The 21,809-nt window shown below is 36.9% G+C and overlaps 1 protein-coding gene across 5 annotated transcripts in view; it reads right to left on the reverse strand.

Moving 5' to 3' along the window:
- PPP3CA (protein phosphatase 3 catalytic subunit alpha) overlaps positions 1-21,809 on the reverse strand; it is a 189,479-nt gene that overhangs the window by 95,574 nt on the left and 72,096 nt on the right. For all 5 annotated transcript variants that reach the window (XM_015828347.1, XM_015828332.1, XM_015828325.1 and 2 more), the window contains exon 2: positions 10,029-10,229. In XM_015828347.1, coding sequence (XP_015683833.1) covers positions 10,029-10,229 — 201 coding nt within the window. The remainder of the gene's footprint in view (positions 1-10,028; positions 10,230-21,809) is intronic.

Below are 21,809 nucleotides of genomic sequence, written 5' to 3' on the forward strand. Positions count from 1 at the left end.
CAAATGGGTTTGCAACAGCTGCAGCTTTATGGGAACCTGAGCTATATCAGATTATTAAAAAAAAAGTTTAAGCTAATTATAAAACCCTTCAGTTTAAATATCAGACAAGAGCCAAAGAAATAAGATGGAAGAAATGCAAGGATACCAATGGTACACAATGTGTTTTGTTCACCAAATTCATATTTCCTACAGAGAATTGTGGCATTAGGGAGCCATGATGGTGCAGTGGTTAGAATGCATATTGCAGCCTAATTCAATTCACTGCCAGGAGTTCAATCCTCACCAGTTCAAAATTGACTCAGCCTTCCATCCTTGATAAAATGAGGACCCAAATTGTTGGGGGCAACATGTGGCAACTTTAATACATTACTCAAAAAGCAACTGTTAGGATTTTTTTATGGGGAAAAAAACTGAAGGGCAGTAAGAAAGGGCAATAATTCTTGCCACCTTCCAGATGTTTGAGACTATAATTCACATAAAGTACAGCCAACCTGGGAATTAATCAGAGATTATGGAGACAACACACCAACACACCTGGAAGATGCAAAACTGTTTATGCATCTTTTAGATAAAATCTGTCAGAAATCTTTCTATCTGAGGTCCATTTGCCCAGTCATGTTTCATTATCTTCACTCCTTGTCCTTGACCCAGTTATCTTCACACATTTGAAACTGAAAACTCCAGAGGACTGGGATGACATTTGCTTATGTCTCTGTAAAAATAAAGCCTAATTATGAGAGCTGCAGCTTAAAAAAAACATTAATCCAGTTTCTATATTGTGTTTCAAGTATAATTAAAACACTTTTTGTTACCTAATTAGGGAATACAGTGACTAATAATAAAGAGATCCTTCTTTTTTTCTGACATAATCAAGCCTACCATGGATGGTTTGCCAGCTGATGACTCAAACAGGTAGTATTTCCAAGTTTATCTAACTAATTTTCCAATGCACTGGAAGTTGGTTGGATAAATAAGTTATTTTCTAAGCTACATCAAAGTATGGGCCTGAGATAGTTAGCTGTTCTCTTATCAGCAGTTTATAAATATAAGTTATCTCATGTTTACAGTAGCCAACTCTTTCTTATGCATTACTATGGAAAATGGATTGAAATATAACACTTTCCAAAACTGATATTGTTTTCTTGCAGACCCAAGTCACTAAATCACATTTGTTCCAATTGGCCCAATTTAAGGGGTTTTCCCCCCCCCTATTAAATATAGTTTGTCAAAATAAATAGTATAAATCTATCAGTTCCTTGTTGATCAATTGTAAATATAGTAAGAGAGAAACAAGATTAGAAACCGTTTTAGATATTAAATTGATCTTACTTTCTCACCCATTTGGCTATGAAGCAAACAGAACAAACAAGTATACAAAAACAGGCAACACAACTAGTAAAACAAGTTAGAATTCTGATGGATCCTCCTTCATCATGTATCATATATAAATTACATCAATTTCTATTTTTTTCCTCTTCTCTGTTACAATGGTGTTTATCTAAGGATTGCTATTGATTTCTTTTCCTGTTTCTCATGGAAATGATTTTATATCGGAGCAAAGTGTGGATGATTGAATTTCCTGTTGCAAATCTACATGGTTCTATGATCATAATAAAGATTTTAATTTATTTTATTCCTGTTGCAAATGCTTAGCTTCAGCTTATATATGTTAAATGTTCAGTGATAGTAATAGATGTAAATGGTGAGCAAATTACACTCTGAGGTTTGGAATAAGCATTGTTCGTTAGCTCAACATTTCTGTTAATAGAAATAAAAAAAGGCTCAAATATCCTGCATATTTGAGTGCTTGTCTAGGATTTATCCTTTTAGCCAACATTTCCAATGTAAATATATTTGCATTACACTCTGAATTATTATTATAATAATAAATCACAGCTGCCAGTTCTTTAGCCAGTTTTGGCCTTCATTTGCATTGAGTTTTTCTCAAGAACCAAAGATATTGTAATATATTGTCTTAATATATGTGCAAATCCAAGCACTGTGGCCCTGTTTAATTGACAAATGGAATTTTGACAATTCATATTAATATGCATAGTCTCACAAACTAATTCTCTAAGGCTGCAGAGATTGAAAGGGAATTGATTAATGCATTTCAGTGTATGAAGTCTTGCAACTTTCTTCCCCTGAAAGCATCCATATAACTAAAGGAAATCACTGGAGGAACCTCAATAGTGAACCTGTAACATTTTAACAGTTGTTTTTTCCTTGAACATTGAAGCTAAATATCTTATTTTTTTATTCACAGTCACCTATTATTACTACTCCTCCTCCTCCTCATCTACTTACACTTATCAATAGGCATGTTTTGGTGAGATGATACTACATTTTTTTTCTAATAGCCAATTTGGTCTAGTGCAGGGGTAGGCAACCTCGGTTCTTTTATGACTCATGGACTTCAACTCTCAGAATTCCTGATTCAGCTATGCTGACTCAGGAATTCTGGCAGTTGAAGTCCATGAGTCATAAAAGAGCCGAGGTTGCCTACCCCTGGTCTAGTGGTTAAGGCACCAGGCAAGAAAGCTGGAGATCATGAGTTCTAGTCCGGCCTTAGCCAGGAAAGCCAGCTGGGTGACCAGTTATTCCCAGCCCAGCTCACCTCACAGGAATGTTGTTGTGGAATAGGAGAGAAAAATGCATTGGATATGTTCATCATCTCAAGTTATTTATAAAACTAATAAAAGTGGGATACAAATGGAATTAATGCAAATAACCATATAATTACTGAACAATGTTAACCAGAACCTATCTAATATTTAAACAGTCAGAATAGCTAGCAGCATATAGATAACGTAGCTGATTTAAAACAAACAAACAAACTGCATCAGACCAATTAGTACTTGGAGGGCAGACCAGGAAATCTTAGAAGTGTAAACTAATCTGAAATGAAAGCAGGAACAATCCACTTCCAACAAAACAATACCAGTATATCCATGAAGTCACAAATTTTAAAGGATACAGAAGAATAATTACTTGTATGATTTACTTCCTTCCTTGCCCTGAACAAAACCCAGTTTAAAAAGAGAAAAACAGGTGTTACCAAGCATGCTAAATTATAATCTAAAAATACAAGACACGTGGACTTCAACTCCCATATCTTTGGCTTTGTAATGATTACAAGAGAAATCACAGCACCAATTTTCATAGATGTTTAATAGGAACTTTCCTACTATATTTCTTTAAAGCCATTTTTAATACCCCCCCCCCCAAATTCTGTTCTGTGTTGCTTTCAAACCATGAAAAATGCAAGCCTAAAGTGATATTGCCTCATAAAAATGTTATAGCTCATGTCCTATTTGCAAATGTTTCAAGTTGCCAAATTTGGCATTATAACTGAGAGCAACTTTAACCCCTACGGCTGCTTCATACTTCCAATAGACTGGAGGAAAAGAGGAAGTAATACACAATGGAGAAACTTGAGGAAGGGAGAGGAGGGCTTAACTGTCAGCAGCTTCTCAAATGAGAAATGGTAGGGCCAGAAAAAAAACCCCAGTATTTGAACAGGAATACAAAGAGAAAATGCTTTTGAAAGAGCTGCAATTTTTTTTGGGGGGGGAAGAGAAATTATGTACAGCAAGCAGCAGTATGATGACTGCAATGGTCATTCCAATTTTATGATTTTTTTTTCACATTCACAAGCCTAAATATCTCTGTAGTAAATCTTATTAATGGAGACTTTAGGACTGAAGTTCTTCAGTCGCTACCCAATGTGATACCTACCTGTACTATTACAACCCTACCCCCCTTCCTTGCTGTTCCCCATGTTCCATGTTCCACTTGATGTGAGTTTACTTCAAAAGTTTCAGTGAATGCATAGAACAGTGGTGGCGAACCTATGGCACGGGTGCCAGAGGCGGCACTCGGAGCCCTCTCTGTGGGCACATGTGCCATTGCCCCAGCCTCGCCTCCCCCCACGACCCCCTCCTCTCCAGCAGCCCCCTTGAAGGAGAGTCGCCCCTGAGCGTGGCCCACGCGGAGCAGCGCAGACAAGGACATGGCAGCCTGGCAGCGTAGACAAGAGTCTGCCCTCACGCCCCAACGCACACAGTTGATGCTGCGGGGCATTGGGCAGAGGGTGTGGCTGCCATGGCGCTGCTGGGCTGCCTGGGTGATCTGTGGCGGGCCCTGGAGGCGGTGAGTGGCCCTGCGGGCAGGCAGGGTGGGGCGGGGCAGGGGGTGGAGTGGGGGCGGGCAAGGGGTAGAGCAGAGGCAGGGCCAGTTTTTGGGCACTCGGTCTCTAAAAGGTTCGCCATCACTGGCATAGAAGCTGGGAAACAGTATCAGTATCAAACACTTTGCCTCGGTTTGCATATGTCAAGGGTCTTTAAACTTGGCAACTTTAAGACTTGTGGACTTCAACTCTCAGAATTCCTCAGCCAGCCCGGACTGGCTGAGGAATTCTGGGAGTTGAAGTCCACAAGTCTTAAAGTTGCCAGGTTTGAAGACCCCTGGCATATGTCAAAAGAAAAAGAAATGCAGTGCAGGGTTTCCAACCTTGGCAATTTTAAGACGCATGGACTTCAACTCCCAGAATTGTCCAGTCAGTCATGAGACTAGTATAAATCTTCAATGACACACATATTTCACAAAAGTATAGTGCTGGTTCATTTACAGAATGTGTTTTCTATCTGAATGAAGAATGTTTTGTCTATCTTAGAAGGAACCTCCTTTTTCCCCATTTGATTTACTTTGAAGTAGGAGAATTGCCTTGAACTAACACAGAAAGTAAAATATGAAACTAGTAAATAAGATAAGACAATCCTGTCTAATCTTCTCTTTTGAAACATGAAGGGATCATTTTAAATTCAGAGTTACCTTCATTGCAGGTAAATGTAGCAATTGTTAACAATTGTTAATTGTTTGTAAATCAGTTGGACAGCTTGGAAGCAAGAATGAAGCTTTCTGGATATACCTTTCAGAATAAAAACTGCACCATTATAAGAAAAATGACAAGACATATTTGGGATGAATAGGTGACCATAGTTAAACCATCTAAAAGAAAAAAGTCAGCCATGGGCCTGTCTGATGTTATGGAAAGATGGAGGAGGGCTTCTTCAAAGATAAGCTTAACAATTGGGCATTTTCATAGGGGACACAACAGAAGCTCTGTTGATTGCAACATTTACTGTAATTTAAATGCCACCTACTAATCAGAGACCTCTGGACAGATTGCAAATAACTTAAAACATTAAAACAGTAGAACAATAAAAACAGCAGAGAATATAAATAAAGAAAAGAGAAAAAAATTAAAATAATGGATATAAAATCCTGCATACTTAGTATAACAAGTATATTTAAGAGAAAAAATTAACTGCAAACATGCCTGGGACAGAAGTAATTGCTTAACCAATGAAGAAACAAGATCCAAGTAAAAACTTGAGATCCAAGCGAGCCACACAAGATTTTATTGGAAAATAGCTTCTGTTATCTAACCTAAACTGCTTAATTCCACCGCATGAAGAACTGCTGAAGTTAACCTAAATCCTGGGTAAAAAGATATGAGAGGACAATTCTCTAAGATATCCATACATTTGGAGCAAGGCTAAAGTTTCAGTTCATTTTGAAGTAAACGGAACAATATGAAAAAAGCAAAATAATATGGCTTTGTATGTCTGTATGCACATTTTGTCAGTTCCTAAAAGTCACATAGTGCCTTCAATTCTGGCTTTATATGCATTTGTTCTTAAGGCTTGGTCTTGTGCTGCCATAATTAACCCCTCCATCTTTTTCTTCAACCAACCTGGGATAGGCTGAGTCTGTTGTGTGATGGTATTAAAATTACTGTCACAGGATATAAGCTGTTCCTAGTAAATCCACCTTTTTGCAATTGACTGAAGGTGAATTTGTCAATTTTGATGATGTTCAAGTCCTGTTCCAGTTGTTTTGAGATTGTTATTATTTTCAGTTGCTAGTTTTAATTTCTTGGTGAACCCCCAGCACATGGGCTTAATTCTTAATTTGTCATAGAAAGTCTCCTTTTCATGTTTTTCTTCTGGCTCACAATAACACTCAAACAGCTGCTGATAAAAAAAATTCCAAATTCTCACCCAGAAAGTCATCTGCTTCAATAGAATTCCTGCATAGGTCCAACAAGTACTTGTAAAAATGCTCATTTCCTCAATTTAAAATACTAGTTTACAATAAAACAATGGAAGCCACTCACTAATCATGATAGAACAAAGAATAAAAGCACATATATACAGAGCCACATAAAGTATTAAGCAAATTCAGCCTATCTGCAGAGCTATACGTTCTATATATTAAACTGGAAGCTTACATATATTCTGAACACTGTCAAAAAATCTAATCAATATTACTTTCTTGCACCTAGGCCTTATGGATACTATTTCATTTTGAGATTTAAGTCAGGAGTTATAAATCATGTTAGAAAAAAAATGAAAACATTAAGAAATAGCATCTTCTCCTGAAAAATGGATCATGAAAATTCAAATATTTTTTAAAATAGTCTTCTTTTGTCCTCCTCCACTCCCTTTTTAAAAATCTTACCTATTTAGTGCATTGTATTTTGGATCTTTGCTGAGTATAAATAAAACAATTTTAAAAAACTGTTGCGTAAGTTGGGGCGGCTAAACAGTCTTCTGATGAGGAGCTAGTGAGGCCTTGCAAAATCAGAACTTGCAGAAAACTGAAGAATCTCAGCTGTCTGTTGTGAGGGAGCAGAGGTCAATGCATCTAGGGAATAAGCAGCTGGAGAGGAACAGCTGTTATGATCTAAGCATCCCGTGGATTAAGGAATGATAGCTAGTAAAGCTCACGGAATTAAGGCACAATGACTGGTTAATGGGCATAAGTCTGCTTTGGAAGAGCAATGAAGCAGAATAAGTGAATTTACTGCTTTTTTTCAATATTGTTTGTCCGTTTTCTCAGTCCTTTACCATGTAAACTGTACCTCTTCCTTAGATCATCCTATCATTGTCCCGCTACCGGAAGAACTCTGTGGCTCTCAGTTACAAAAATTACGCATTTTTAACTTTCATTTCATTAGCCTTTTGTATTTGTTGCTATATGCTGGCCACATGACCACGGAAGCATCTTCAGACAACACTGGCTCCTTCAGCTAGGAAACGGAGATGAGCACCACCCCTTAGAGTCGGACATGACAGGACAGAGGAAACTTTTACCTTTACTTTTTATAGAGAGACAAAAATTTACTGACAAAAATGTGTCATTTTCATGAAGAAAGAAAAGGATACTACTGGCCAAATCTTACAATAAGCTTCCACTATATCATACTGATACTTTGATCTCTTACTCTCCTTTAATAGACCTCAAACTGTGGGAGTCAGGTTACTTTGACACTATATATTTATGCCTGTAAAAAGAAAAAAAGTGCATTTTTTTAAAAAAAATTAAAAAGTGTAAAGCTAATTTGGTATTGTGTTTAGACTAGAAACCGGGAGACCCTGAATTCTAGTCGCTTCTCAGGCAAGAAAGGGATTTTATGTCAGTACAAGACAGGCTCTACTTCTTCAGCTTAAAGATTCATCTTTAAGATTCAGAGATCTTAAATACACTAAGATCTGAGGGGGAGATACCGAGCACTGTGGCACCCCCATATTCAAGGGCTCTGGGACTTGGCCTCTTCTTCCTCATATATGCTGACTGAAACCAGTAACTCAGGAAGGACAGAATCACTGCCAAACAATGATTCCAACTCTTGCAGATGGTCCATGGTTGATGCTTTCAAAGGCTACAAGAAACTCAGCAAGATCAATAGTATCCCTCTCACACACTTGCATATCCTCCCCTGCTCAGGCTGCACATTTGCCTCTCTTCCCTGACAGCCTGTTTACAAAGCTGCCCTGGTCTCACTTAATGATCTGTGATCCTTACTTAACAACAGCAGTGGGGAGTATTGGGTTGCCATTGCTAAGTGATGCAGTCATGTGACATTGTGTTTTACAACCATATCATGTAGTGAGGGAAATCATCATTAAACAAGGACTATTTGTATGTTATATTACATTTAATTTGCATTAATTTGTGTATGAGCATGGTGGAAGCTTCGTAGAATGTCAATGATCTGTAGGGATTATAGCTGCATTCTAAGCTGCCCATCTGATCTTGCTCACCCTCCAGAGATATAATTGTAAACAATTGAGAAGCAGGTGATTGAATCCCCTTGGTTCAGCATGTCTAAAGAGACTGGAAGACTCTAAGAGACTGGGAGGCTCTTGTTGATGGTTAACTAAGTCTTCCTGGGACAGTTGGGGATTATTAATGCAAGATTCAATCCCCAAATATACACTAGTTGCAGCACCTTAGGATTACTGAAAATGATAGGAAGGCATAAGACAGGGATTAAGCCAAAGTACATGAAATCTAGAACAGGATAAAGCCAAAATTGGAGATAGTATTTTCCCATAGGAAGCAATGGAAATTGGAAGGAAGACACCCATTACATTTTCCCTTGACTAAGATGAGAAAAGAAGAGATGTCAAAGTTACAAATAAATCACTTTATTCAATCCTAATTAATTACAGGTCACCATGCTATTTTTTTCAGCATTTCATCTCAAAAGAACAGCTTCAATAAGTCTTACATTATTAGATAAATAGAGCTTTATCAGACAAGATTCATTTATGAGCTTGTGCTGAAAAAAAATCCTGACTTAAGATGTATTGGATCCTAATTAATCAATCCAAATATACTAGCATTCCTTCACTTCTCAATTTACTACTGTAGAACAGACCTTTCTGCATGCAACAAAGACCTTTCTGTTCCACTCAAAATTAGTTAAAAAGCACTAACATAAAATGAAGAATAAAATGCACAAGAGGCTATAATTCTGCTGCCAGCAGACTCGTCTGTGGTTATCCAATACTAGGGCAGCACTCAACCTAAATTTGGTTAGCAGAATTTCTGATTTTAGGGGCAGCATTTTCAGGCCCCAATCATGGATGGAAATGGAGCCAGAAAACCTTTTGATTGCAACTCTTCCCATTTCGACACACTTATGTCATCAAGTCAGCTTAACCTCTTAATGGTCACATGGGTAGACTTTCTTCAGGATCGTCTGCCCATCCTGTAGCCCTTTGAGCTTTTCTATCCCATACCTCAGTCAAGCATTCTGCTACCAAATGTAATCCCTTCAGCAGTACGTCTTAAGAGTTATCACCTGAAGTATTAGTACTGCTTCATAAATCCTTAGTAAGACCACACCTGGAATACTGCATCCAGTTTTGGTCACCACATTACAAAAAAGATGTTGTACAAAATAGTGCAAAGAAGAACAACTAAGATGATTAAAGGCCTGGAGACAGAAACATAAGAAGAATGGTTGCAAGAATTGGGTATGGCTAATCTAGAGAAAAGGACTAGGGGTAAAATGATAGCAGCATACCAGTATTTGAAGGGCTGCCACAAAGAAGAGGGGGTCCACTTATTTTTGAAAACACCAGGAGGCAAGAACAAGAAACAACAGATGGAAACTAATCAAGGAGAGAAGCAACCTGGAATTAAGGAGAAACTTCCTAACTGTGAGAACAATTAACCAGTGGAACATCTTTCCCTCAGAAGTTGTGGGTACTTCATCACTGGAGGTTTTTAAGAAAAAACTGGACAATCACCTGTCTGAAATGTGATGGGGTCTCCTGCTTGAGCAGGGGGCTGGACTAGAAGACCTCCAAGGTCCCTTCCAGCTCTATTTTGATTAAAGATTAAAATTAAGGTGAAAACCTCTGTTCTCATCTCTGCTCTTTAAAACCTGCCCCCCAAATCAAGAGTAAAGGTCCTACCCTTTCTGATAATTTCACAGTGTGACAGGAAAATCTACTACAGCTTGACCAACAATCAGAACACTGAGGTGCAGATTCCAATCCCTCAAAGACTGATTACCATAATATATGAGACATTCTGCTGCAGTTTGTGCATTATAGCATGGAGTGAAGCAACATTTTTGTAATGGCTTATTATGCCCTAAACCAAACATTCTATAATCATGATAGAGGAGATTTCCTGTTACCGCTTCAGTGTTTATTTGTACTCACCAGTAACTGGGGCATCTATATCCAGCAAATTTTTTTCCTGGCGCAGAATCGAAGCACCCTCTGTTATTATTCTCAAAGCAACACTTTCTTCCAGCCTTCCTTCCTTCATAAGGTGTGCCTTTAGGATATCCACTCGGGGTTTTCCATCATTGTCAAACACTTCCTTCGCTGTGAGCCGATGGCTTGGAGGAAATGGGACAGCTGCAAGAACAAAGATAATGGATTCAATGCACCAAGAAAACCCCTTGGTCTCAATAAAAAGCAGTGTTTTATCTCCATTACTGATCAGTGCTTTGGCTTCCAAAAAGGCTTTGTACTTACTAGATTGCACTGCAGCAAAGTATTTCCTGATACTGTTAGCAAGCTTCTTAGAGCTATGTTGCTATTTCGAGCAATTATTTGTAGCTAGCTAATTTTCCCACCATAAAAAAAATCAAGCATTATGGATCTTCATTGTTTGTTTGGACTTTTTAAATGTTAAATACTTGATCTGAATATCATTTATGAAAGAGGAAAAAGAAGAAGAGAAAGCAGTAAATACAATATTCATAACCAAGAAAACATATGTAAAGCTAATCTGAATTCTCCTCTACAGGAAGTCCTCACTTAACAACCACTTGTTCAAGAACTGTTTGAAATTGCGACGGTGCTGAACGAATATGTATTCCTGATCCTTGAAGTTATAGGCATTGCAATCCCCCCCCCGTCACATGATCAAAATGCAGATGCTGAGCAGCCTGTCCACATTTACCAATGCAGGATGTACTTCAACTTCCCTCACATGGCTATCTTCATTCCCCCCCACCCCCATCTCTGCCATTTTAGCCACTTTGCTGTCCCAGCTGCACCCACTGCCCTGCTCTTCCACACCCCTGCTGCCTCCAACTGACTTTTGCTATCTTCTTCCTCCCACTGCTGATGAGTCCTGCCTGGTTTGGCCCTTCATGAAGCAGTTACCGGCCATGAGGCCTTGGCGATACACAACTTGGGAAGTCGCCTCATGCAGCCAGCAGCTCCCTCACGAAGGGCCAGGCCAGGCTTGCCTGATCAGTAGCAGCAGGAAGAAAACAGAGAAGGTCAGTAGGGGGCAGCAAGGGTGCAAGAAGGAGTACAGAGCAGTGGGGTCCAGGGTGGAAGGGGTGCAAGCAGAGTGCAGGACAGTAGAGTGGAATGCCCATTGGCCAAAAAGGCAGAAATGGGGATAGACAGACAGATGGGAGAATTGAAGACCAGCGCATCAAGGCAGAAGTGTGAGGTCCTAGATTAATGGCATGGTATGGTCCTGGCCTAATGACAGCAACCAGTATTACCAAAACTGCTATCACTAACAAATACAGTCACGTGGTATTTCACTGAACAGCCTCATTGCCTAGCGATGGAAATTCTGGTGCCAATTAGAGTTTTGCTGTTCTTTCCATGCCTATAAGACTTACAACATGATGCTTCCTGTGCAGGTGTTATTGGATATACCCTATCAATCGTACAGAGCTACTCTCAAAAAGGCACTGATGCATTACAAGTAACGAAAAACAAATGAATAAATAGAAAAGAAACAATAAACAAAAACAAAAACGCTATACAGCTTCGGAAAGCAGCCTTTTCTATTCCTTTGCATTCAGAATCAAATGAAACAAAATATTCTATAAAATAAAGCTGCAGCCTTTTGCTTTTTGGCAGCTAATCCTAGATAATCGCAAATGGAAAACAAAACAAAAGCATAACCCATGTTTCATCAGCTGATTAGACCTGCAAACTGGATGACTGAAACAGCAATCAACATTAAAGCATTTACCTTTCAGCATTATTTTTAGGGAAAACAAAAGGTGAATAGACTTGTGGAACTAAAGGAGATCTGAGATCCCACCCATGTCAATATTTCCTTAAAGGAACTGCATGTTTTTCTAATAACCACCGATTTTCACAAAAAGAAATTTGAGGTTAAAGACGCACCAACAGTATACTCATATTTACTCCAAAAAACTTTGTCACCATCAATTGAAAAATGCATGTTGGAAATCTGAAGCTGTCAAAAACATTTTAAAAGTAATCTGACTGATAGTTTGATAAATTAGCCAATTGGTTACAGGGTGCATTAAGCACTATTGTATCTATCCTTTGGGCCATAAGATGAAAGGGACAGGAGCAAAGAGCTTGCTCTGAATTTCCACTTTTTATGGTTAGAACATTTGTAATATTTTGAGTTTTGTTACAATAAAACATGTCACATTTAAGTTATTGCATGCTAAGCTCAAAAATAAAAATGACTCTTTTATCTTGTATTATGAATATATGAACATGCAATCTGATATTTTAGATGATGTTAAAAAAGGTTTAAGGTACTATTATGTAGCAGAGATAAGCTTTACAAAACTCAGATAATACTACATTTTTTACTTTCCCTCCCCCAGATTAAAGAGAGAGGATCTGGTCAATTTCAAGGATCAACAGGAAGGCTATCCCAGTTTAATCCCTTTTCCCAAACTCCTAAATTGAAGTGGCATTAGAAACTATCTTGCCAGCTGCAGGATAATTAATTATATTGATTCAAACTGCTACTGTGGATACCTCAGATTATAGAAAAATGAATGAAAATGTCTGAGAAGGGCTGAAAATTAGTACATCAACAATTTACACAAACCTATATAATTTATTCATCCCACAGTGTACTGTGATTTCTTAATTAAGGAGTACATGAATTTGTAAATATAACAATAATAGAGCTGAAAGGGATCTTCGAGGTCTTCTAGTCCAGGGCTTTTCAACCAGTGGTACGGGTACCACCTGTGGTACATTGGCACCTGGCAGGTGGTACGCGACCATCCTAAAAAAGTGGTAGCGGGGGAGGGGAATGAGCTGAACCGGTGGCAGCACCGCACAAGCCTAAGCGAGAGATGGCTGGAGCTGCAGGGCTGTCAGGGCTCAGCAGAAGCGCCAGGATCAGCGCTTCTTCGGGGCTGTCAGGGCTCCGTGGAAGCACCAGGATCAGCGCCAGGCTCCAGCTGGAGCTCAGTGCTGATCCTGGGGCTTCTGCTGAGCCCAGAAGAAACACCAATCATCTGGAATGTTGCAGTCTCTCCAGGGTCTTGTGATTTACATTCAGATGCTTGGCAACTGATTCATATTTATGATGGTCACAGTGTCCCAGGGTCATGTGAAGTGACCAAAATCTGCTGCAACACTCAGCAGACGGGGGGAATAAAAACCAAACACCCCCCACCCCACCCCCGCTGCCAATCCTCAACAGAAATGCTCACAACAATGGAAACCTCAGACAGGAGGAAGAGCGCCTCCGGGTGGGCAGGCAGGTGTCTTGCTCAGCTGTGGCTTGGGGGGCACTTTTTCAGTGCCATTGTAACTTCGAACAGTCACTAAGCGAACTGTTGTAAGTCAAGGACTACCTGCACTTCATCACTTTTTTCCTTTTTTATCATCACGTTTTTGACACCTTTCTAGGCGCCTGGTGGTACTCGGATATTGCCATATCCTAAAAGTGGTACAATGGGTGAAAAGGTTGAAAAGCCCTGTTCTAGTCCAACCCCATGCTAAGGCAGGAAACCCTATATAATTTCAGACAAATGATTGTCCAGTCTCTTCTTAAAAACATCCAGTATTGGAGCATTCACAACTTCTGGAGGCAGGTTGTTCCACTGATTAATTGTTCTAACTGTCAGGAAATTTCTCCTTAGTTCTAGGTTGCTTCTCTCCTTGATTAGTTTCCATCCATTGCTTCTTGTCCTGCCTTCAGGTGCTTTGGAGAATAGTTTGTCTCCCTCTTCCTTGTGGCAACCCCTGAGATATTGGAACACTGCTATCCTGTCAACCCTCGTCCTTCTCTTCATTAAACTAGACATACCCAATTCCAGCAGCTGTTCTTTATATGTTTTAGCCTCCTGTCCCCTAATTATCTTTATTGCTCTTCTCTGTACTCTTTCTAGAGTCTCAACACCTTTTTTTACAAAACTGGATGCAGTATTCCAAGTGTGGCCTTATCAAGGTATTATAAAGTGATATTAACAATTCACGTGATCTTGATTCTATCCCTCTGTTAATACAGCCTAGTACTATGTTGACTTTTTTGGCAGCTGCAGCACACTGCTGGCTCATATTTAAGTGACTGTCCATTAGGACTCCGAGATCCCCCGAGATATTAAAGTAGATTCTCCCAATCTTGGTCCCATTGAATGCTGAACACCCATTACCTAAACTACAAATAGTTGGAGTGATGGGAATTGTATTCCAAGAAAACCTGGTTCCAAAGGTATGAAAAAGACTGAAGGAGGTATTTCATATGCTGTTTTCCTCTTCATTCACAGCAATGATAAATTTAAACTACAAGTTCCAGAAAACTTTAAAAATTTTCTCGAGACGATGCTGATCTGGTCTAGTGGTTTTCTATAAATTATCGTCCAAGCCATGATTCATACAGTATTATTCTGGATGTAGACCTGCCCCCAAACAATTCTGTTTTCTGACATATTATGTCTTCAACAACATGATCTGCTTCTTAGAAGTTACGTTTTTGGACTTAACCTCCAAAAATTGCTAGACCATTCCCAGAATGACCAGATCAGAAAAGTCTAGAGAAGAAATGGAACATTTCAGGAGTGTTCTGGAACACTGTATCTCATAGAATAGTATAGTCTTTATACTATATACCTAATAAATAGGTTTTGATTCAGTTTCATCCTTCCCATAAATGATATGATCTTTAAAAAAAATATGAAAAAGCTATTAAAATCACTAGATGGGCTAACGAAGAAGTTGTGCAAAAAATATATTTCATAAATTTATTCATAAAATACTGTATATGCACATTAAAATATGACATCCAAGTAAAAGGGGAAAAAGTTTAATAGTCAATCTGGTGTCTTCAGTAGGCTGAGCAGTTACTCTCACTCATCCTTTCTCATTCAAGGAGGTCTGTAACTAAAGTGCTTTCAATCTTTCTAAAATTGTCTTGTGGTATATGCTGATCTATGACTACGATAAAGATTTACTTGACCTGATTCTCTCATAGTGTAGGGTAGGCTTGCCCATCATGGTGTGTCTGACTTCAAAGGCCAAACTCTCTAACCAGCTGCAGAATGATAGGAGTATGTGTAACAAGAAAAACCCCATATCCTGTCACATTGCAATAAGAAACTCAAAAACCTCAAAGGAATTCTCCAGCATCCTAAAAGTGAAGTTGAAAAAAGCATCAAAAAAGTGTCAGAAACTGGAAGTCAATCACATAAATATATGCATTTTTTTTACAAAGCTGTTTACAAAAGTCCATATTATTTGTAAAATTATGCAATAGGTCAATCATTCTCCTAAAGATAGAAATATAGTGAGTAATATGTACTTTAAAACATCTTCCTGTATCTAGAACATTATTTTGCTTTATTCTGAGAGACAGAGATTATTTCTAATCTAAAAACTAAATAGGCAACGTCTATGGGTAATATCACTTTTTCACGATTCCCACTTACAATCTTTTATTATGTGTTTATTCCAAGTAATATTTAGAAGTGAAAGAAGTTCACAATTCTGGTAATAATGGAAATGGGTTTTCAAGAAGTTAGGAATCTAGAAAGCAAAGAAAGCAATTTCCAGGCAAAAGGTCACTCTTGTAAATCTTGGCTTGCTTCATAATTTTATGCATTTACCCTAAAAACTAACGACAAAGAAGTACAATTACTCAATGCAGCAGAAATGGTTCATCTTTTGATTTAGTGCTGCCGGTGCCAGCAATATCAATGTTCTTAGCATAGCTTTGGGAATAAAATTCTTAATTAACCAGCCGCTGCAGTGCCAGCAGAGGGGAACACAGCACCAATCTTGGCTCGTGTACTATTGTATTCTCCAACTTCCTGACATTTTAACAATTATAGTCTAGCTTCTATTAAGCTCCCACTACAAAGAAGGGCAATCCTTTTCTTTTCATGAATATATATACAAATGATTCAGAAGTATATCGTCAAACCGATTATTCAACTACATGGTGCAGTGCTAAATACTGCATTTCATTATTGTCTATTCTGGCCATTTAAATATGCCAGTGAGGTTTAAGAGCATTATCATTCCAAAACATCTACAGGGCACAAGTTAGGGAAAGCAGGATTAGTCAAACTAGATTGTCACAAGACAAAGAAAGCTTCAGTCTCTTTCATCCTCATTCTCATCATGTCTTTTCCTTCACCAATTCAGCTGCCCCGATTCTATAATATTTTGCAATAATTAAGAAATTAGTATGTTGCAAGCATATACACTCTCATTCTCTTTCAAAACATAATATTACAAGAAATGGCAACACCCCCATAATCTATTTAATACCAGTTTAGGGCATTTCAGAGACAATTTTGATACAGTCTGAGCACAATTAAAAATCATTCTAGAAAACCAAGCAAAAATAAGTCACATAACTGGAGATGAGCTAAAAAACATCAGTATCAAAGTCTGAACTCCATATTGCTCATGAGAACTATGTCTTTTTACATTGTTTGCACTTTCTTGATTTGATTTACAGAACTGCAACTATTTTTCCTATTACTTCACCTAGAGTCTTTTTTTAAGTTAACTATAAATTAAATGTTTTTGTTTTAAGTAAATTATATTTAATTCTCATTTAATCATAGAAGTAGGAAGAAAAACTGATTGACTGGTTATTCAAATGGAAAGACCATCAATTACTTTAAGTGAAGAATTCTAAAAAGCAACCTGGATTTATGCAGTGTGTATGAGTCTTTGAAAACACTAAAAATGTTTCATAAACTTAATATACAATAGAAATGACTAAATAGTCAGACTTTGGCTATTTAATACACATTTTACAGCTGCAATTAATTAGCTCAAAATAAAAAAGAAAGTAAACCATGGTTGACCATATCTCACCCATTGCATGAGTGTATTTTGAACATATGCAGGGAATATTTAACTGTAACTTTTAATTGTTTTTAATTGGTTTTAATGGTGGAAGGGTGTGGCTGTTGTGTTTTAACTATATACAATGGCCAGAGTCACATGCAAGTGAAATGGGTGGCCAAAAGTTTCCATAGAGGAATAGAAAACTATTTAAACAGAAATGATTATGGGACTCTATTAAAGCACGTAATTCATGCCATCACCAAGAGAGGGCACTAAGGATTCTTATTAAATGCATAGCCCACTCTTTGGGCATAGCTCCTCTTCTAAGTGAAAACCCTTAAAATGTACAATTTCTTGATGGGCTGCAACCTGGAAGGAAAAAGCACCTCAAAGATATTACTTGTTGCTATTGTTTACTAGGTTATAAAATGCACATAGTCTTATTTAACAGGCATTCTTCTCTCACATGTATAAATCAAGAGGTATACAGGAAAAAACGATGCAAATGACAATGAAATGAAAATGTATAATCCTCAATAAAGCAAAAATAAGAAAAGAGCCCCTTTGGAGTTGATAAGTCAGCTGGATTCTGTTATTTGTTCATTTACCTGTTTAGCAATTTATGTTATTCAGAAGAAATGTGATGCAAGCTAAAAGAGTCTTAAAGCACTGTCATAATTCATTAGTAGAATCTAGGGTTATCTGTGAGCTAAACAGAAGGGGATCTATGAGGGAAGGAGAAAAAAACCCCAATGCTTTTAAAGAGGAATTTAAAAAAACAAGGCTATGTACAGTTATTAATTAAATGGTTCTATTATCTCTAATGTCAAAAAAATGTCTTTTTGAATGATATTTTTTACTTATCTTGTTGTTAACTGTGTTTGAATGGCATTCCAGTCTATTTTTGTTGTTGTTGTTATATTGTGAGCTTCCACCCCACCCATCCCCATGTCCATTAGTCATTTGGACAAAGGCAAATACATTACATTTGCAAGAAAAATAAAGAGATGGGGGTTCCCAAAAACATCTGGTTCAGAAATATTCTGAAATGAATGTGAAAATGGAAAAACACAATATTGAATTAAATAGACCTCTGGTCTGATTCAGAATATCTTTTCCTAATGTTCTCACATAAGAAGAAAAGACTGTGACATAATCTTTTCTGAAAGTGAATTGATAAGCTCTAGAATATTGATGAACAGATAGCTATAGTTTAATTGTTACACTCATAGTCTTGCAATTAAGATGGGTGGCTGGACAAATTTAATAAATAACTTTTATAACAAATAAAGAATGCATCATGCATCACTTTGTACTAAAACATGGTTCATGGTTCAGAGTGAACCACATAGATAAGCAATTGAATGCAAAGGATCTCTACAACAATATATTATTATAAATAGCATAGCATACACACTACAAAATTATATGCTCTTATCTGTATCACTCTTAATTTTTGTAAGCCCTCTGTTTTAGCCCTTGTAGAGATTAGCTCTTAGAAGTGATTAGATTTTGTCTGAAAATTTACCAGTTTCCAAACTCCCAATGGGCAAAGATTTCAGTTATACACAATTAATACTAAACTTTGCAAAAAAAAGAAAAAAAAGAAAAAAAAGACTTTGGTTTCTTTCTTTACATTGTCATTTACTGTGGAAAGCAGTAAGGGACACCTTATATTTTTTTTATGTAACTTTTGCAGGGGACAGTCACAATAATAAAATTCTAATTAAAAAAAGTTTGATAACTGGCTCGGAAAAAGTAAGCTGAAGTGTTAATATTTATTTTTGTTCTTCATGCAATTCAAGTCATTTTTACAGTTTATTTATTTAAGAAAAATTATATGACCTCCCAACTCTCTCCCAGTGATTATTATACATTGGCTACACAGTATTTACAAAATATTCAACCCATTTTTATGAGTTGAAAAAAAATGGCTGAATCATAAACTAATCAAAAGGAATGGGTTGGATAATACACTAATCCACCAAAATGAACACAAAACAAACCAAACAAACAAAACAAAACAAACTGTTCTTACCAATAGAAGCACTTGCATGAATTTTTTTTTTTAAAAAAGATGGCACAATGAAGCCATAGATCCTGTCTTAAGTTCTCCTTCTCCAAACTAAAGCTAACCAAGTTTAATGTGTTATGTTAATGAGCCTATAAATGTATAATCTGAAATGGTACAGGGGTTGGACTAGAAGACTCCAAGATCCCTTCCAACTCTGTTATTTGGTTATTCTGGTTAAGCACGCCTTAGGATCCCACTGCATTTAATATTTTATCTTAACAGTATGGAATATTATTATTTTTGGACATGTTATGAGAAGACATAAGTGTCTGGAAAAGGCTGTAATGTTGGGAAAGGTGGAAGGAAAGGGAGAAGGAGAAGGACCAGCAGCAAGATGGATGGATTCAGTTAAAGTGCTGATGAGTCCAGCATTGGCAGATCTTTTAAACAGGCTAGGAATAGATCATCATGGAGAAAATCTATCTATGTAGCCACTGGGTATCGAAAACAACTTGTTGGCATATAATTAACCATTAATATGTTTTATCCCATCTTTAAGTACCTCTATGCATCTTTGCTAGAGGGATAACACAGCACTCTCCGTTTATTGGTCTCAAAACCGATGTTATTTTTTTTTTAAAAAAATGAGCATGTTTATTAGTTCCATAAATCTTTTTATTAGCTTATGACTAACCATTTGTAACCAAAAGCAACTAGCCAACGAAGTTTCATAATGCTTTATGGATCAAATAAAAGCAACTAATACATACAAGAGCTACCCTTAAATCTTCAGTGGCTATGTTTAAATTTGCAACAGTTACCCTAGATACAATAAATANTTCCCCCATCTTTTGGGGGTGAAAAAGTGCGTCTTATAGAGCGAAAAATACGGTATCTTGTTGTTAACTGTGTTTGAATGGCATTCCAGTCTATTTTTGTTGTTGTTGTTATATTGTGAGCTTCCACCCCACCCATCCCCATGTCCATTAGTCATTTGGACAAAGGCAAATACATTACATTTGCAAGAAAAATAAAGAGATGGGGGCTTCCCAAAAACATCTGGTTCAGAAATATTCTGAAATGAATGTGAAAATGGAAAAACACAATATTGAATTAAATAGACCTCTGGTCTGATTCAGAATATCTTTTCCTAATGTTCTCACATAAGAAGAAAAGACTGTGACATAATCTTTTCTGAAAGTGAATTGATAAGCTTTAGAATATTGATGAACAGATAGCTATAGTTTAATTGTTACACTCATAGTCTTGCAATTAAGATGGGTGGCTGGACAAATTTAATAAATAACTTTTATAACAAATTTAATAAATAACTTTTATAACAAATAAAGAATGCATCATGCATCACTTTGTACTAAACATGGTTCATGGTTCATGGTTCAGAGTGAACCACATAGATAAGCAATTGAATGCAAAGGATCTCTACAACAATATATTATTATAAATAGCATAGCATACACACTACAAAATTATATGCTCTTATCTGTATCACTCTTAATTTTTGTAAGCCCTCTGTTTTAGCTCTTGTAGAGATTAGCTCTTAGAAGTGATTAGATTTTGTCTGAAAATTTACCAGTTTCCAAACTCCCAATGGGCGAAGATTTCAGTTATACACAATTAATACTAAACTTTGCAAAAAAAAAATAAAAAAAAGAAAAAAAAGACTTTGGTTTCTTTCTTTACATTGTCATTTACTGTGGAAAGCAGTAAGGGACACCTTATATTTTTTTTATGTAACTTTTGCAGGGGACAGTCACAATAATAAAATTCTAATTAAAAAAAGTTTGATAACTGGCTCGGAAAAAGTAAGCTGAAGTGTTAATATTTATTTTTGTTCTTCATGCAATTCAAGTCATTTTTACAGTTTATTTATTTAAGAAAAATTATATGACCTCCCAACTCTCTCCCAGTGATTATTATACATTGGCTACACAGTATTTACAAAATATTCAACCCATTTTTATGAGTTGAAAAAAAATGGCTGAATCATAAACTAATCAAAAGGAATGGGTTGGATAATACACTAATCCACCAAAATGAACACAAAACAAACCAACCAACCAAAACAAAACAAAACAAACTGTTCTTACCAATAGAAGCACTTGCATGAATATTTTTTTTTTAAAAAAGATGGCACAATGAAGCCATAGATCCTGTCTTAAGTTCTCCTTCTCCAAATTAAAGCTAACCAAGTTTAATGTGTTATGTTAATGAGCCTATAAATGTATAATCTGAAATGGTACAGGGGTTGGACTAGAAGACTCCAAGATCCCTTCCAACTCTGTTATTTGGTTATTCTGGTTAAGCACGCCTTAGGATCCCACTGCATTTAATATTTTATCTTAACAGTATGGAATATTATTATTTTTGGACATGTTATGAGAAGACATAAGTGTCTGGAAAAGGCTGTAATGTTGGGAAAGGTGGAAGGAAAGGGAGAAGGAGAAGTACCAGCAGCAAGATGGATGGATTCAGTTAAAGTGCTGATGAGTCCAGCATTGGCAGATCTTTTAAACAGGCTAGGAATAGATCATCATGGAGAAAATCTATCTATGTAGCCACTGGGTATCGAAAACAACTTGTTGGCATATAATTAACCATTAATATGTTTTATCCCATCTTTAAGTACCTCTATGCATCTTTGCTAGAGGGATAACACAGCACTCTCCGTTTATTGGTCTCAAAACCAATGTTATTTTTTTTTAAAAAATGAGCATGTTTATTAGTTCCATAAATCTTTTTATTAGCTTATGACTAACCATTTGTAACCAAAAGCAACTAGCCAACGAAGTTTCATAATGCTTTATGGATCAAATAAAAGCAACTAATACATACAAGAGCTACCCTTAAATCTTCAGTGGCTATGTTTAAATTTGCAACAGTTACCCTAGATACAATAAATA

This window comes from Protobothrops mucrosquamatus, unplaced genomic scaffold, assembly GCF_001527695.2.
Source record: "Protobothrops mucrosquamatus isolate PMUCROS unplaced genomic scaffold, P.Mucros_1.0 scaffold_224, whole genome shotgun sequence".
Lineage (NCBI taxonomy): Eukaryota > Metazoa > Chordata > Lepidosauria > Squamata > Viperidae > Protobothrops > Protobothrops mucrosquamatus.